This window comes from Coregonus clupeaformis, chromosome 16 (assembly GCF_020615455.1).
Source record: "Coregonus clupeaformis isolate EN_2021a chromosome 16, ASM2061545v1, whole genome shotgun sequence".
Taxonomy (NCBI): Eukaryota; Metazoa; Chordata; class Actinopteri; order Salmoniformes; family Salmonidae; genus Coregonus; species Coregonus clupeaformis.
The window spans coordinates 16,427,639-16,444,790 of NC_059207.1; the positions used below are offsets into that span (position 1 = coordinate 16,427,639).

At 43.1% G+C, this 17,152-nt stretch overlaps 1 protein-coding gene across 1 annotated transcript; it reads right to left on the reverse strand.

The window, feature by feature from the left end:
* Positions 1–450: 450 nt before the first annotated feature.
* Positions 451–14,935, reverse strand: ccdc180 (coiled-coil domain containing 180). Its single transcript, XM_041900423.2, has 37 exons — positions 14,239–14,935; positions 13,956–14,125; positions 13,502–13,590; positions 13,124–13,233; positions 12,811–12,939; positions 12,607–12,717; positions 12,428–12,523; positions 12,173–12,336; positions 11,871–11,990; positions 11,675–11,754; positions 11,375–11,463; positions 11,014–11,133; positions 10,735–10,908; positions 10,497–10,612; positions 10,212–10,344; positions 10,070–10,112; positions 9,840–9,967; positions 9,571–9,749; positions 9,299–9,474; positions 9,025–9,205; positions 8,752–8,898; positions 8,506–8,650; positions 8,267–8,383; positions 8,039–8,134; positions 7,783–7,869; positions 7,411–7,589; positions 7,114–7,184; positions 6,815–6,878; positions 6,582–6,659; positions 6,401–6,470; positions 6,101–6,245; positions 5,821–5,981; positions 5,214–5,351; positions 3,179–3,290; positions 2,822–2,909; positions 2,526–2,667; positions 451–821 (listed from the first exon to the last, which is right to left on the reverse strand). The coding sequence occupies exons 1-37, from the start codon at positions 14,296–14,298 to the stop codon at positions 687–689; spliced, it is 4,443 nt and encodes a 1,480-aa protein (XP_041756357.2). The 5' UTR covers positions 14,299–14,935; the 3' UTR covers positions 451–686.
* Positions 14,936–17,152: the final 2,217 nt, after the last annotated feature.

Here is a 17,152-nt window from a genome sequence, read left to right on the forward strand (position 1 = left end):
GTTTTTGTGACAAAACTATCGGTAGACCTGAAAATGCAATGGAAACACATTGAACTTCAGATTTTTATTCTGTACGTGAAAACTTAAGCGAAAAAGTTCATTTTTGTGTGCACTGTCATCATGCAATTACTTTTATCTGCAACAAGTCAGTTTGGTGGAAACACACCATTTGTAGAAAAATGCGCCCATTTACTTGATGCAGAGTTTTGAATATTCGCATGCAGATTTTTGAATATTTGCATGAAAATCTGTCGCCAATTGGATGGAAACCTAGCTACTGAGATTGGAATAATACTGTGAAATTGTGATAACGATGATAATGACCTTTTAGTGTAAGAGCTGTTTGAAAAGATCGCCTGAAATTTCAGCCTGTTTTGGTGGGATGGAGTTTTGGTAAATTAGTTAATAGACCAGGGGTAGGCAATCCTGGTCCTGGAGTGCTGCAGGCACTTCATCACCTGGAAGACCAGGTGTGTTGAATTTAGTAAATCACTGAACTGATCAATTAGCTCAGTTGGTCAGGTGTCGTGCTTAGTTAGAACAACATCCTGTAGTACCTGCGCCACTCCAGGAACAGAGAAAGAAAAATGCAAACCATGAATTTGTTTGTCACAGGAAATCTAATTTTAATCTAGTCTAGTGCTGCAGTAGAAAACGGTGAGCTCCGGTGCAGAGTTGCTAGGTGCTCACTCAGCGTTGAGCTGGGTCAGAGTGTTCAGTAAACCTCTCCAGTGTTCCTCCCAGCACTGCACCTCCGTCCTCTGGACATGGCTCTCCTGCATGGCCCGGCCCAGCTCCTCCCTGTACCGCTGCTCATAGTGCTGTGGGCCCCAAACCAAACACACATATTACAACAGACATCCTATTTAATTGAACATTCTAATATGTAATTCTATGTATTATAGCTAGCCTCTGTGTACACTGAGGGGAAAAAGTATTTGATCCCCTGCTGATTTTGTACGTTTGCCCACTGACAAAGACATGATCAGTCTATAATTTTAATGGTAGGTTTATTTGAACAGTGAGAGACAGAATAACAACAAAAAAATCCAGAAAAACACATGTCAAAAATGTTATAAATTGATTTGCATTTTAATGAGTGAAATAAGTATTTGACCCCACTTAGTACTTGGTGGCAAAACCCTTGTTGGCAATCACAGAGGTCAGACGTTTCTTGTAGTTGGCCACCAGGTTTGCACACATCTCAGGAGGGATTTTGTTCCACTCCTCTTTGCAGATCTTCTCCAAGTCATTAAGGTTTCGAGGTTGACGTTTGGCAACTCAAACCTTCAGCTCCCTCCACAGATTTTCTATGGGATTAAGGTCTGGAGACTGGCTAGGCCACTCCAGGACCTTAATGTGCTTCTTCTTGAGCCACTCATTGTCATACTGGAATACCCATCCACGACCCATTTTCAATGCCCTGGCTGAGGGAAGGAGGTTCTCACCCAAGATTTGACAGTACATGGCCCCGTCTATCGTCCCTTTGATGCGATGAAGTTGTCCCGTCCCCTTAGCAGAAAAACACCCCCAAAGCATAATGTTTCCACCTTCATGTTTGACGGTGGGGATGGTGTTCTTGGGGTCATAGGCAGCATTCCTCCTCCTCCAAACACGGCGAGTTGAGTTGATGCCAAAGAGCTCGATTCTGGTCTCATCTGACCACAACACTTTCACCCAGTTCTCCTCTGAATCATTCAGATGTTCACTGGCAAACTTCAGATGGCCCTGTATGTGTGCTTTCTTGAGCAGGGGGACCTTGCGGGCGCTGCAGGATTTCAGTCCTTCACGGCGTAGTGTGTTACCAATTGTTTTCTTGGTGACTATGGTCCCAGCTGCCTTGAGATCATTGACAAGATCCTCCCGTGTAGTTCTGGGCTGATTCCTCACCGTTCTCATGATCATTGCAACTCCACGAGGTGAGATCTTGCATGGAGCCCCAGGCAGAGGGAGATTGACAGTTCTTTTGTGTTTCTTCCATTTGCGAATAATCGCAACAACTGTTGTCACCTTCTCACCAAGCTGCTTGGCGATGGTCTTGTAGCCCATTCCAGCCTTGTGTAGGTCTACAATCTTGTCTCTGACATCCTTGGAGAGCTCTTTGGTCTTGGCCATGGTGGAGAGTTTGGAATCTGATTGATTGATTGCTTCTGTGGACAGGTATCTTTTATACAGGTAACAAACTGAGATTAGGAGCACTCCTTTTAAGAGTGTGCTCCTAATCTCAGCTCGTTACCTGTATAAAAGACACCTGGGAGCCAGAAATCTTTCTGATTAAGAGGGGGTCAAATACGTATTTCCCTCCTTAAAATGCAAATCAATTTATAACATTTTTGACATGCGTTTTTCTGGATTTTGTTGTTGTTATTCTGTCTCTCACTGTTCAAATAAACCTACCATTAAAATTATAGACTGATCATTTCTTTGTCAGTGGGCAAACGTACAAAATCAGCAGAGGATCAAATACTTTTTTCCCTCACAGTATGTCTGCTCACATGTCTGAGGTTAATGACTTAGCCTCCTACCTGGTACATAGAGTCACGGGCCTCCACTGCTCTCAGGTGGCCTACGGTGGTCTTGGCAGTGGTGATGGAGGCTGTTTCCTTGCATGGTTGCTCCACTGGACCGTCAGCACTGGATCCAAAGTAAGAGATTCCTGGCCACGTTCTACCACATAAAATGTCATATATGGTTACGTTTCTAGGACTGTATTAATCATATTTATTTAAACAAATAATAAAAGAGGTGCACTATATGAAAATATTACTGCAGTCTTTACTGTACCACCATCTTGTGCTTTTCACTCCCTGTCTGTGTTTACCTGCTGCCTCTCTGCTTCTCCTCTAGCGGCGTGCCAGCTTGTTTTGGGCCAGTTAGAGTGGTGCCATTTTCGCTCTTCATTTCAGCTTCTACAATTCCAGATCAGATCAAACGGAAGGCTGTTATTTTCACTTTTAAATCAACAAGGCTTGCGAGGACGGCAGGTAGCTTAGTGGTTAAGAGCGTTGTGCCAGTAACCGAAAGGTCGCTGGTTCTAGTCCCCGATCCGACTAGGTGAAACATCTGTCGATGTGCCCTTGAGCAAGGCACTTAACCCTAATTGCTCCTGTAAGTCGCTCTGGATAAGAGCGTCTGCTAAATGACTAAAATGTAAAATGAGGATGGGATGGAGACTTACGGCCAACTTGGACCTCATCTACGGTCAGGAGGTTGTCCATCTGGAACAGCAGGTTCTCTGTCAGAGAGGTGAGTGCTCTCACAAACTCCTCCCCATGTTTCCTCACACATGCCTGAAATCCACAAAATGAATAATAATGTGCATCCATGAGACTCACAGCCACCGAACTGCCAACTCCCTACTGCTGATAAGGTGAAAACAGATGTGGATACAGTGGCTTGCGAAAGTATTCACCCCCCTTGGCATTTTTCCTGGCTTGCGAAAGTATTCACCCCCCTTGGCATTTTTCCTATTTTGTTGCCTTACAACCTGGAATTAAATTTTTTGGGGGTGTTTGTATCATTTGATTTACACAACATGCCTACCACTTTGAAGATGCAAAATATTTTTTGGGGTGAAACAAACAAGAAATAAGACAAGAAAACTGAGAACTTGAGTGTGCATAACTATTCACCCCCCCAAAGTCAATACTTTGTAGAGCCAACTTTTGCAGCAATTACAGCTGCAAGTCTCTTTGGGTATGTCTCTATAAGCTTGGCACATCTAGCCACTGGGATTTTTGCCCATTCTTCAAGGCAAAACTGCTCCAGCTCCTTCAAATTGGATGGGTTCCACTGGTGTACGGCAATCTTTAAGTCATACCACAGATTCTCAATTGGATTGAGGTCTGGGCTTTGACTAGGCCATTCCAAGACATTTAAATGTTTCCCCTTAAACCACTCGAGTGTTGCTTTAGCAGTATGCTTAGGGTCATTGTCCTGCTGGAAGGTGAACCTCCATCCCAGTCTCAGATCTCTGGAAGACTGAAAAAGGTTTCCCTCAAGAATGTCCCTGTATTTAGCGCCATCCATCTTTCATCCTTCAATTCTGACCCGTTTCCCAGTCCCTGCCAATGAAAAACATTGGTGTTCTCAGGGTGATGAGAGGTGTTGGGTTTGCGCCAGACATAGCGTTTTCCTTGATGGCCAAAAAGCTAAATTTTTGTCTCATCTGACCAGAGTACCTTCTTCCATATGTTTGGGGAGTCTCCCACATGCCTTTTGGTGAACATCAAACGTGTTTGCTTATTTAAAAAAGCAATGGCTTTTTTCTGGCCACTCTTCCGTAAAGCCCAGCTCTGTGGAGTGTACGGCTTAAAGTGGTCCTATGGACAGATACTCCAATCTCCGCTGTGGAGCTTTGCAGCTCCTTCAGGGTTATCTTTGTTCTCTTTGTTGCCTCTATGATTAATGCCCTCCTTGCCTGGTCTGTGAGTTTTGGTGGGCGGCCCTCTCTTGGCAGGTTTGTTGTCGTGCCATATTCTTTCCATTTTTTAATAATGGATTAAATGGTGCTCCGTGGGATGTTCAAAGTTTCTGATATATTTTTATAACCCAACCCTGATCTGTACTTCTCCACAACTTTGTCCCTGACCTGTTTGGAGAACTCCTTGGTCTTCATGGTGCTGCTTGCTTGGTGGAGCCGCCTGCTTAGTGGTGTTGCAGACTCTGGGGCCTTTCAGAACAGGTGTATATATACTGAGATCATGTTAGAGATCATGTGACATTTAGATTGCACACAGGTGGACTTTATTTAACTAATTATGTGACCTCTGAAGGTAATTGGTTGCACCAGATCTTATTTAGGGGCTTCATAGCAAAGGGGGTGAATACATATGCACGCACCACTTTTCCGTTATTTATTTATTCAAATTTTTTTAAACAAGTTATTTTTTTCATTTCACTTCACCAATTTGGACTATTTTGTGTATGTCCATTACATGAAATCCAAATAAAATCAATTTAAATTACATTTACATTTTAGTCATTTAGCAGACGCTCTTATCCAGAGTGACTTACAGTTAGTGAGTGCATACATTATTTTTTATTATTATTATTTTTTCATACCCCCCGTGGGAATCGAACCCACAACCCTGGCGTTGCAAACGCCATGCTCTACCAACTGAGCTACAAATTACAGGTTGTAATGTAACAAAATAGGAAAAACGCCAAGGGGGATGAATACTTTTGCAAGGCACTGTATGGTCGGTGCTTACTTGTAGCTCTTGCAGAGTGTTCGTGATGGCATTGGTCAGCTCTCTTTGTCTCTCCTCTTCAGCACGATTCAAGGCCTCCAGCTCTTTCTCACAAGCAGGATGGCTCAGACGCACACTCAGCTTGCCACTGTGCTTTTTCTGAAAGGACAAGTTACAGACATTAATGCCTTTCCACACCAGGATATTCACTAGTATGACTGACTTCCACCCCCAGTCCTACCAGCTTTAGGTGTAGCAATGTGCTTTCATAGGCTCTGTTGGAATATATTTTATAATGCATCTTTCCTCCCTTGAGATAATTACTGATTTATGAGTGAATAGATGAAGACATGTGGCTCTATTCAATCAGCACTGAAGGTCTTCTATATAGCGCGATTGACAGTTAAAGACAATGTTCCCACGGTCGCAGAGACTGCATTCACTGTAAACGCTGCATATGTCGGCTCAATAAGAAATTGCCTTTAAATTTGAAGGCGGACCTTCGGCAATGCGGATTGAATCCAGCCCATGGTTTCCACTCTATTGCTTTCACCAATCTTACCTTGTCAGATCAGAGATTTCCTCAAGGAAAGACCGAAAGAAGAGTATTCAAACAGGGCCACAGTACCTTTCTCCCCTCGCTCTCCTGCAGACTGTTGCCTAGCTGTTGACGGATGTTGTCCGTGTCTTGGCTCAGGCTCTCCAGGTGTTGTTCTCCCAGGTTAGAGATCAGCACCCCTGGCACCTTGGAAAGACACTCCTCAATGTCCTTCAGCTGCTGTCGGAATTCTATCCAAAGTTAGGGAACACGTGACAGGAGGGAGAGGAAGGGTGAGAAAATGTGCCTTGAAATACAAAATGTGCCTCAACTGTACCCAATCGATGGAAATGCAAAAGTCCATGCTAACCTTGCAGACAGTTGTTGTGGTAGTCCTGAGTTTGGCTCTGGTAGATGAGCAGCCTTTTGTTCATCTCCTCTGCACATTGTTCAAACGTCTCCTGGAGGTACTGAGGCCTTGTGATAGGCCGGCGTTCCTTCTTCTTATAGAACTCCTGATCGCCACACACAATTAAATTAGTGTTACTGGCAATTAACATTGGGAAGATTTTGAATAATGTGAATATTAGACTTACTACAAATAACATAGGATCAAAAGACACATGGCAATATTGGGTTTAACTGCAGATTATAAAGAAGGAGCTGTTACCTCAGCAACCAGGAGAAGAATATCATTGGTCTTCCAAAGAATGCCGTTTATCAAACTTTTGAAGGCAGTTCTGAAAGAATGACAGATGTTATCTTCAGCAGTGAGAGAATTGAAATCAGTATTCATGTGCAAAGCATTGATCTCAGTAGGGCATGCTGCTGTGCTTTAAGGGACTACTCACACGCCATGCATCTCTGGTTTGGGACCAAACACCTGGAATCTCTTGTCAAAGCGAGTGGGTTTGGAAAACCTCTTCACACTATAAAATAAATAGATGAGAGTGCTTAGGTCTCCATGTAAACTGACCAGCAATACTAATCTATTAATAAGCTATACAGTAACTCTACTGTTACTACAAGTGATTTCTGCATGATTGTGCCCCAGTGATAACGACATGAAAAGGTTCCCTCTGACCTTTGTGCACTGACAGATTCGGCAGAATCCCCTGACCTCTGCCCAATAGGAGACGACAACCTGACTACAGAGAGCACAGAGGGACAAAACATTACATCTTACTTCCACCAGTATTACTTTTTTTGCATTTGTTCTTGGCTAGCCTGGGAGCCAAACAGACCACATAGTACGTTAGCATAGCTAAGTACAAACAGCAATATGGCTCAGAGTCTGGGCACCAGGCTAGTTCTTATTGGCTAGATTGAATTCCATCTTCCTCTGAAGTGGGTGACATCATTGTAAGCCAACATGGCTGGTACCTGTGACTGCTGCTGAGACCCTCTCTGTCGACTCTGAATTGGCTTCCTGGGTGACTTTAGGCTTGCTTAGCCTGAGGAATCATCAGAGAATGTCAGTTCTGCTTTTCACTGCATTTCTCATGTAAAAGATCAGTCATTAAATTGGCCTATTTGGACTAAATACATCTACTCTTTGACCAGGGAGTTCTGACAGCCACTATCATAAATTAATACTGTCTGCATGAACATGATTCTCTATGGCCTTATAAACAGAGTTACGGATTTTATTATTAGAGGCTGTGTGAGCTTCTCTCTGACCTCAGCAGTCCCCTGATGACCCCCACTGCCACATCATCCATGAAGGACACCCCCATGCGGCTGGGCTGGAGCAGGCCGTCCGTGGCAGGGCTGGCTGACTTGCGGGACTTGGGGCGTGCCGCTACAGCGAAGGGCCCCTGGAGAGGGCATTCAGGCATCAGGACTGCCATGGAAGGGTTCTGCACACAAAACACACTGCATTGAACCCTAGCTGGACCTCAGTCATTGTCAATGCAACAATAAAAACTATGGATCAACAACAACATAGTAAAATCCGCTACAGTCCATTTCTCATACAACAGTGTGTTTTTGGGTAAGCTGTCTTTATGTATGTTTATATATAAGAGTTTAAATCCATTGCAACAGACTTACCAAAAAGCATTCAAGATAATGGCATCGTGCCCTCAATTCCTCTATTATAGACCATGTAAAGGTGAAAACATAATCTGTCGTCACTGTCTACAAGAGGGAAAATGAATGAACGTATATTAGGACAATTAGTACAAATATGCTGTTATTAATGCGAAAACAAAAAAAGATAAAAAATAACGTGTGAGGCTCTGTCTAGTAGTCTTTTACAAGAGAAAAACATAAATCAATCAGCACACATTTTGATTGAGTTTAGTACCTTTTCTGGACTGCTTCTGGCACAAGTATCTACCATACTTTTTAACTCGGTCAGGAGGCTGTTGATTTTCTTCTTTTGCATGTTACTCTTTGTTGCCTGTAAAAGAGAAACAGACACATTTTGACCTGTGGGTGTAAGTTAAGATATGAGTAATGGCAAGAGAGGGATGCAAGAAGGTAAACAAGAGAGCCATCATGAGAGGCGGGCAGACCAGATATAATAATGTACCTCCGTTTTTATCTGAACCTGTGTATTTGTTAGCATTCCTTGGATTTTCTCCAGAAACTTCAAATCCACTGTCAAAAAGTGGAATTTCTCCTCAAATCTGTTTATCACATCCTTCGCCTAAGGGGGAAATGCAACATTGGTATGGCAAAGCTCAGTACAAATATGTAACACTGAAATAATCTGGCTGAAAACAAATGCATGTAATGTGACTTTCCTTTGGGCTTAGTTAAAGTTCATACCAGCTCCAGACACTTGGACTCTGTCCCCTCCATATCCAGCATTATGGCCTCATCATTGGTGTCGATACGTTTAACCATTTTCTCAATCCGTTTGTGATGCGCCTCTATCTCTTTGGGTGTGAAGTTCCCTCCATCTGAGAACAGCCTGCAGGCATAAAGGCCATATTTTACCAAATAATCCATACTTTGTGACACCCTATTACAAAAGTATAGAGGAACAACTCAGGATAGAGGAACAACTCATACTTAAAGGATTTGATTAACTGGACGTTGGTCTCTCTTAGGCCATCCAGCTTGGACTCCAGAGTCTGTCTGAAGTTTCTCTGTGATGCCTGAATGATGTTCATGTGGCTCTCCAAATTGGATTGCAGGGTACCACATAGGCCAACCAGCCTGAGGACAGAGACAAGCAGTGATGCAATGACAAAGAAGAAGAAGAAAAAGAGCAACATGGGTCATCATTACCGCACGTAACTGGATGTTCTAAACGTTCTGTTAGATAACCACAAATGTCCTTACACATCTGACTTGGTGGCATAGGTAAAGACATCCTCCATGCTGTAAATCTGGGATCTGAAGTCCTCAGTCAGTTTGTGCTGTCGAATCTGGAGTTCGTGGAAGTCCGTTCGGCAGTTGCCAAGGGCCTGCAAGATGCCTTTACAGTGCCTATCCACACGATCTCTGTGCAGTACCAGTTCCGCTAAATAGGGCAGACAGACAGACAAATGTAAATTAATTTACAATAAACTACGGTGAGGACTGTTTATTTTGAGTGGAGGGTTAATCTTCTCACCAGCACGGACATTGTGGATGTCCACCTCGATTCTCTTAGCCCGTGGTTGGTGGAGGTGCAGTCGGAGATCCTGCTCCGACTTCAGCGCCTCCTTCTTGGCTGCCACAATATTCATAGTGTTGGTCAGAGCCGTCTGATATCTCTCTTCGAGGTGATTGAAAAACAACAGACGTATACTAAAAGGAAAGAGGAACATTGTTCAGAAAGAGGCTCTCCTTCAACAGTAAATAATGACTTGTACTACAGATAAATTGTTTTATCCAGGCCTTTACTCTTTTTGTAGATCCGCAAGGAGACTTCTGGGGAACACAACCAACTCCATCTCAGATGGAATGGAATCCTGCTCCGTGTCCGAGACAAAGCTCTGGCCGTTGTACACATTGCCTTTAGAGGTGCAGAATGTCTCACTGGACTGAGAGTCAAGAAACTCCCGATGGGAATCAATGTCATCCTACAGCAAGGACAAACAATTTATATTTCATGCCTACACTGCCATGGTAAAATAAAAGTAACAAGTGTGTGTTTTTGCATGGATTTGTACCTCAGTGTCAAATTCATCAAAGGATGAATGTGCTGGATTTGGACTTTTCTGGAATCCTCCCGGACAACGTTTCCTTCCCTGTACAGTGATCTGTCTTGTCCTCTTCACACTGGCCCTCCCAGTTAAATCTATTGATCCACCATCACACAAATGTCCACTCATACATAGGATCCTGAAGCAATGTCACACCATTGAAAGCGACTGCTGCTAAAGGACAATATCCAACTCACCAAGGTTTATGACAGGATAAAGAGAGCGAAGTTCCTCCGAGTCCTGTGGTTAAAGGACAGACCCTTAACGTGATGAAGAAATCGTCTGTACAAGGCTAATCTTTATTGTAATAGTGGCTTGCTTTACATCTTAAATCCGTACCTGACTACCAGTATATATCTCCTTGACGTTGAAGAATCGACTGACAGCAGAGCTGTAAGAGTGCAGCTCCTCCAAGACCATGGCAGGATAAGTCTCCACTGTGTCCACCTCTTCTTTGTAGGAGTGCATGTATCTACGGAAATCATACAACAGCTATAGGAAACGCCTATACAGTATGTGAGGTTGGCTACATAGCACATACAGTACTGGGACCAGGATAGGAAAAAACTCCTTCTGTAGAGAAATACTATTATATTTCTGGAAAAACAACCAATAGTAGCCTACACAAGTTTTATTTCATCCAGGGAGTGTAGAGTCTTCTCCAGCGTGATTTTGAGTGCCTCTTCAGTGCTCTCCTGTCTCAGTCTGTCCAATATAACATCGAGATGAGCCTCCTTCTTCTGGAAAACAGACACCAGTGGGAGTTATCAGGGGACCTTGTTCTGCTATCAGTATCATTGGTCCTTCTGGTGACAGGGCAGTGCTGGGGGGGCTGGTGGTGGGGACTGGGAGTGAGGCTCACCTGGATTTCATGCTCCTGACTGTAGCGCACCTCGTCCAGCTGGTCCTGCAGCTGCTGCTCCCTCCTCTGCAGCCCGGTACTGTGCACCTCCCACAGGTGAGATGCCCCACGTGTGAATTTGAAAAGGGACTTACTTAGCACAGCAGCTCTCTTGGCCAAAGACTCAAACGCTCTCTGGGGTAAGAGACGGAAAGTCAGGGCATTATGGAACACCAACCTTTAACAGGATGAATGAAAATTACACTGCTGTTGTTGACTTTCTCTTTTCCCAGGACTTACATCCATGGCGGCATGGCGCTCCTCGGTCTGGCTCTGGCATTTCCCAATCAGAGGCAGGAACTCAGCATTAACAATGTCCTGGATCTCTTCTGGAGAAACCCCATATGTAGTAATCTCTTTCTAAGTAAACAAATGAAAAGGAAAATGTGACTTTGACATGGAAATTAAATGAGAAATATTTATAATTCAAAGATAATATAATAATAATTTACAATTAAAACATTGACACAATGAATTATCAAGAGTCAGGTGCATTGCACCATCATGCTTTAGCTCGTGCTAATTTCCAGAATCAGTCCCTAGATGGGCTTTAAATAAGATGATCTAAAAGGTGGAAAAGAAAAGCATGACTGATATGTACCTTGACTTGTTCTACCTCAGTTAGGCATTCTTGCCAGGTATTTTCATAATAGGAATGTAGCTTCCTCATTGAATCAATGTGCATACAATCTGAGGAAACATAGAAATGTAAAACACAAAACTTGCATATAAACATAATAGTAAGACAGTATAGAACAGTATAAGACAGTATAGAACAGTATAGAACAGTATAAGACAGTATAGAACAGTATAAGACAGTATAGAACAGTATAGAACAGTATAAGACAGTATAGAACAGTATAAGACAGTATAAGATAGTATAGAACAAGGATTTGCTCACCAATTTGCTCGTTGACAGATGACAAAGAGTTATACCACTCAGTGATTAGAGTCTTTGAACATCTTGGAGGTATCATGGCACTACAAATAAACCCACACACAACGAATCAATCGTTGTCGTCATTTCTGTCTAATGTATCCCTAAGTGTGACACACTGACTTGTCCCACAAAAAGTGGATATTGCCTGCTCACTTACGTGAGTGACTGAAGAATTTTGATGCGTCTTTCTCGAAAAGATTGCTGTGCTGCACGCATGGTGTCCAGAATAGCTTGTACGTCCTTGGGACACTGGATTGGAGGGCTTCCCATGAAATCTCTAATGGCAAAAGGTTGATGGGATTTAGAAGTTAACCAGCAATTATGACAACACTAAATACCACAACTAAAATATAAGGACGCAGACTTTTTTGGTAGTCAAAGTTAAAGCCAGAGAATAGCCTACTAGATTTTCCACGGAAGAGATGAATTAATTTGTCGAACACTAAAGAAACAACCTACTTGAACCTGCTGACCACACCAAGGACCTTAAACCTCTTCCAGTCTTGCAGCTTGTCCTCCCATCTGAGTCGGTGGAATACCTGCTTCTGTAGATCATTCTCCATCAGGTTCAGGTAGAGCTTGGCCACTGCTCGTCTATTTGCCAGAATAGCCTGGTTTATCATCTGCAGAGGGAGGCGACATGAGTGTCTCCATGCACTGCAGTTAGTGTCATTTCTACACTACCTTGATGATAATGCACCAAGAACATCCTACCATGGCTTCTCTATTGATCAGTCGGTGGATATCCGAGGGCATTACGTAGCAGATTTTTTCCAGTTTCCCTGTGTATTTTCTCAGCAATGCTGCAATCTGGACACCAATAGAACAATGTCAAGAACAATATCAAGTAACTTCCATAGTGAATATTTATAGTACTGTTGTATAAGACTCACCATGGCTGTTCTGTCAGACTCATACTTAGCCAGGGTATCATCCAGATCCTTGATCCACTTCCTCCTCATCACTGACTCTTGTTTCACTGTATCCCAGAACTCATGAAGTTCCTGTAAGAGAAGTTGTGATAATTCAAATTATTGTTGCTGGTTATTTATTGTATTGATGCCATGTAAAGAGAAGCCATTTAAGGCTATTCTGACCTGTAAGGTGAACTTCTCCAAATCAGAAATATTTTCAGTCCTCTGCATTTGTCTCTCCACATTGCCATCGTACACTGAGAGTTGGTGCAGCACCTCTTGCCCAGTTTGCCTGAATAATGTCTCATACTCCTGCGAGCAATAAGGCATTGTGTCACTTCTAAACTACTACAATTATAAATATTATAAAATACCTCAAAATTGTATTGTACTAACTTCAAGTAACTAATAAACTTGTTTTTAAATTATACTATGCCTATGACTGCTTCAATATATAAATTCAAACTTGGTACTGTAGTGAATATGAGGTGCCTACCACACTGAGCACAGAAAGGTCCCTGTGCAACTCTGCCATAGCCTCTAGGTGGTTCCTCTGCTTTTTCTCCATCAGGCGGTCAATGATGTCTGAGCCTGGTTTTTCTGCCACTGCGGAGATAAGATGGAATGGATCAATAACCTCAGGCAAAACAAGCACAAGTCTGCATTCACCTACCATCACTCATCACGAGTGAGGAGCAGCTTGTTGAGGAGGAGATCCGTGGACTACCTGACCATGTTGGCAAGTTTAAACAGCTCGCAAAACGTTAGTGTGCTACTTGCCAACATGGTCAGGTAGTCCACGGATCTCCTCCTCAACAAGCTGCTCCTCACCCTTACAATGTTTAAGCTCGCAAAACTTTAGTGTGCTACTTGCCAACATGGTCAGGTAGTCCACGGATCTCCTCCTCAACAAGCTGCTCCTCACTCGTCTGGCAATGCTTGATGCCTGAGAACAGTTGGTCCCTGTGGTGTCAAACAGGGTCAGACAGACTCAGACACCCCCTTCAAAAGTACATGCATATTGCATAATGACAATAAGCGATGACCCACTGGGCACACACTGGTTGAATCAATGTGCAATTGTTTGATATTACTTGTTAGATATTACTGCACTGCACAAGCATTTCACTACACCCGCAATAACATCTGCTAAACACGTGTATGTGAGCAATAAAATGTGATTTGATTTGATTTGTTGTTTCAATGTAATTTAAATGAAATTATGTTGAACCAACGTGGAATAGACGTTGAATTTACGTCTGTGCCCAGTGGGGAATGTGTTCTGAGTATGCAAGAAGGATGCAATTTGTATTCCACAGTGCCTGTACCTAACAGCCATTTCCTCTGAGCATTGGTGGGTTTCAGCCTGATGAGCTCTAATCCGCTGCTGCAGACCAGTGTCTGTGTCCCTACTAAGTGGAGGGTTGTCCCTTGGTAAGAATCCTTCATTAGTCTCACGTTTCCTCCGAGTATCATGTAGAGACCTTGACAGCTGAACCTGAGGATAAAATTGATGCCATGCTTTAACGTGCAACAACATAGACAGTATGAAACGTTTTAAAGAGGAAATCACATTTAGCATTTCATATCAATAAACAACCTATAGCCTACCTGGGCGTCAAACATCTGGCGGTAGACTTTCCCACTTGGAATGACACGAGTCTCCGCCATAATGTCGAGAGAGGGATTTTGTGTAGTTTACCGAAACATGCAATGCAATCAAGCGGCTACTGTAACGTCAGCTAACGTTATTTGCAACTTCAGTACTTAGCAAAACAGCTCAAGCGCCAAGCCTAGCCATAGTTGAAAATCTACATTGCATGACAATACATTGTCTTCTATTTTATCTTTATAATGTAAAGAGTTAATACTTATTTGGCTATCACCTTATTAGCTCAAGTTCGATTGAGTTTAGCTAGGAAGCTAACTCACGATTCCATCTGAGCCAGCCACAGCGTCCATTCGTCGCTATGACAACAGATCCTCGAAGCTATCCGGGTGTAGTTTGTAACAAGTAAACACAGAGTTTCTAAACCCAGAGACGCAACATCGAGAGACTTCCGGGAACGCTTGCGAAGCAGACCATACCGGGCTTTGGTGGTTGAGAAATCAATGAGAGAAGTAAAACATCTTCCTTAGCTGTTCATTTTCTCGAAATCTAAGAGCACATCCTATATTCGAGACAATGTCTTAAGTAGTTGAACATGTTATTACTCCGAGATATCAATGAGAGGAGTGAACAATTCTTCCTTAGCTGTTCATTTTCTCGAAATATAATCTGGCACATCCTAGGGTGTGTTCGTAAATTCAATCTGGAGTGCCAGGGTGCACACTGGACGCTCTGGCCGAGGAGTAGGGTTGATCCGAGCGTTCTGACCTCACAACGGCAGTCAAGCACCCAAACTAACTGGCTAACGTTGGCTAGCTAATTCCTGACACAAATGAGAGAACACCTCGCTCTGACCGGTTTACTCGCCCTTGCAGAGCTGTTTAGGCTGTTTTCATGTTATCCAGAGCGTTGGTAACTGTGCTGCTGGTAACAATTTAATTATGTTTTTTTGCCGACGTTTACTGACACCAGCCATATCCACCGACTGTTGAGCGTTCGTAAATTCACTCTGGAAGCTCTGCTCTGAAATGCGAGCGCTCTGGCTCTGAAATGCGAGCACTTGATAATGACGAATTTACCAACGATAAAACGGTTCTCAAAATAAAAATGGCTGAAAACAGAGAAGGCGTGACTGCTCTCTTTTGGGTAGTAAACAATGTTGTTTCAACTATTTTTGAGACTGGTTGACTGCGACAGTGATTATGACAATGTAAGATCAACACATTGGCCTTGCAACATGCATTTGGTGTGTCAGTCAGTGGCGGCTCCTGAAAAAATTCTCAGGGGGGGCAATTTTTCTGATGATTTAGGTGACCTACACACATTTAAAAAAAGATATGTCCAGCAACAACATGAAGACAGGGGCAGCATATAAATCAATACCAGAAGCATTTATTGACTGATCTCAAAAGTGTTGGCTTACAAAAGCAAAATAAGTTATCACAGTAAAAATAATCACGGGTGTTCTTTCACATTCCTCAACACTGCATAAACAATATGCATTTCCATAAAACACCTCATCTAATTGTGCCACAAAGTTGACAAGTCCAAGAAAAATACCAGGGTTGGTGGAGCCCTCAGTTTCATCTTTGCCTCGCGGAAGCTAACTCAAACACTCCGCAAAAACTTCACACACTGGATTAGCCGGCTGAGGATGTGGCGGTTCTTGCTAACCTCATCGTTGTGCGGCGGACAGCTAGCCTGTATCCCTCATCCAGTTGAGTGGCAATGTTCACTCTCCCCAAAGCAGACAATCTCAAACAGCTATCCATGTGGGTCTTTGACAGCTCATGTTTCTTAATCTTTTCTGAAAGATGGTGCATGTCCGTTACACCAGTCGCTGTCCAAGCGGTGCTGTCTGCCGTGCCGCCTTCAGGGTGAAAGATTAAGCAGGGGTAGCAGAAGACTGCATTAGCTACATCGCAGCCTGCTAGCCAGGTTTTTCGTTCGTACCAATTTTTGGAAAATCCTCGGGTGTAGGACTTTCCCCCTTTAGTAGAAACCTGTTGAATTATTAAATTTGGTCTGGGAGGTCCTAATTGTTTCGTTGCCAATTTATCTTGATTTGTTCGCCGACAAAAAGGAACTTCTTTCAAAGAGACAATCGAGTTGCACTGAACGCTAGCCATCTTGACAGTAGTACGTGAATTGATTGACGCTGCTACCCGCTCTTTTCTTAGTTACGTTCATGGTTATGTTACGTATGACGAAGCGCGTAAGTGCAAGCCCTCCCGGAACCTATTGAAAGCTCTGATATTTGAAAAAAAATGATTTTACATGAGAGTCTATGAGAGACTTCTGGGGCGGTTTTCAACCTGACTGAAATCGCCCCAAAAGGGGCGGGGCCATTTGAAGCACGACTTTAGCCTGATTGGACATTTAGTGGCAGATCGGACGTCTAGATTAGAACACTGATAACTACTGTTGCCGTGATATAATTGATTAGAAAAAAAATCCCTTCCTTTTCCCGTTTGGCAGTGCGTCGCCCATATCGCCCTAATGAACACACCGCCCCTGGTGTCAGTGTGTCACTAACCTTGTTTTTAACTACAGTAACATCAAGCTAGCTAGCTAGCTAGCTAGCTAACGTTAGCAAGTGCAATCAGCTGATTGTCAGCTGAAATGGCAATAGCTAGAGTAGTATAACGAAACTTACTTAGCTAGTAACATAGCAGGCTATTCTAGACAGATAGCTAGCTTGCTACAGTACAATGTCTTTCATTTGTTTGTTTTTTAGGAGTGTGACACTGCCAACACTGACATGGAAATCCTGAATATGTTAACATCAGTTATTCTGCACTCTGGTACACTCGGATGAGTGCTCTGAAATTGGAGTAGATGGCCAGAGTGAATTTACGAACGCACCCAGTATACTCATTAAGTATGTAGTATACAGTATGTTAGTATGGTATTCGA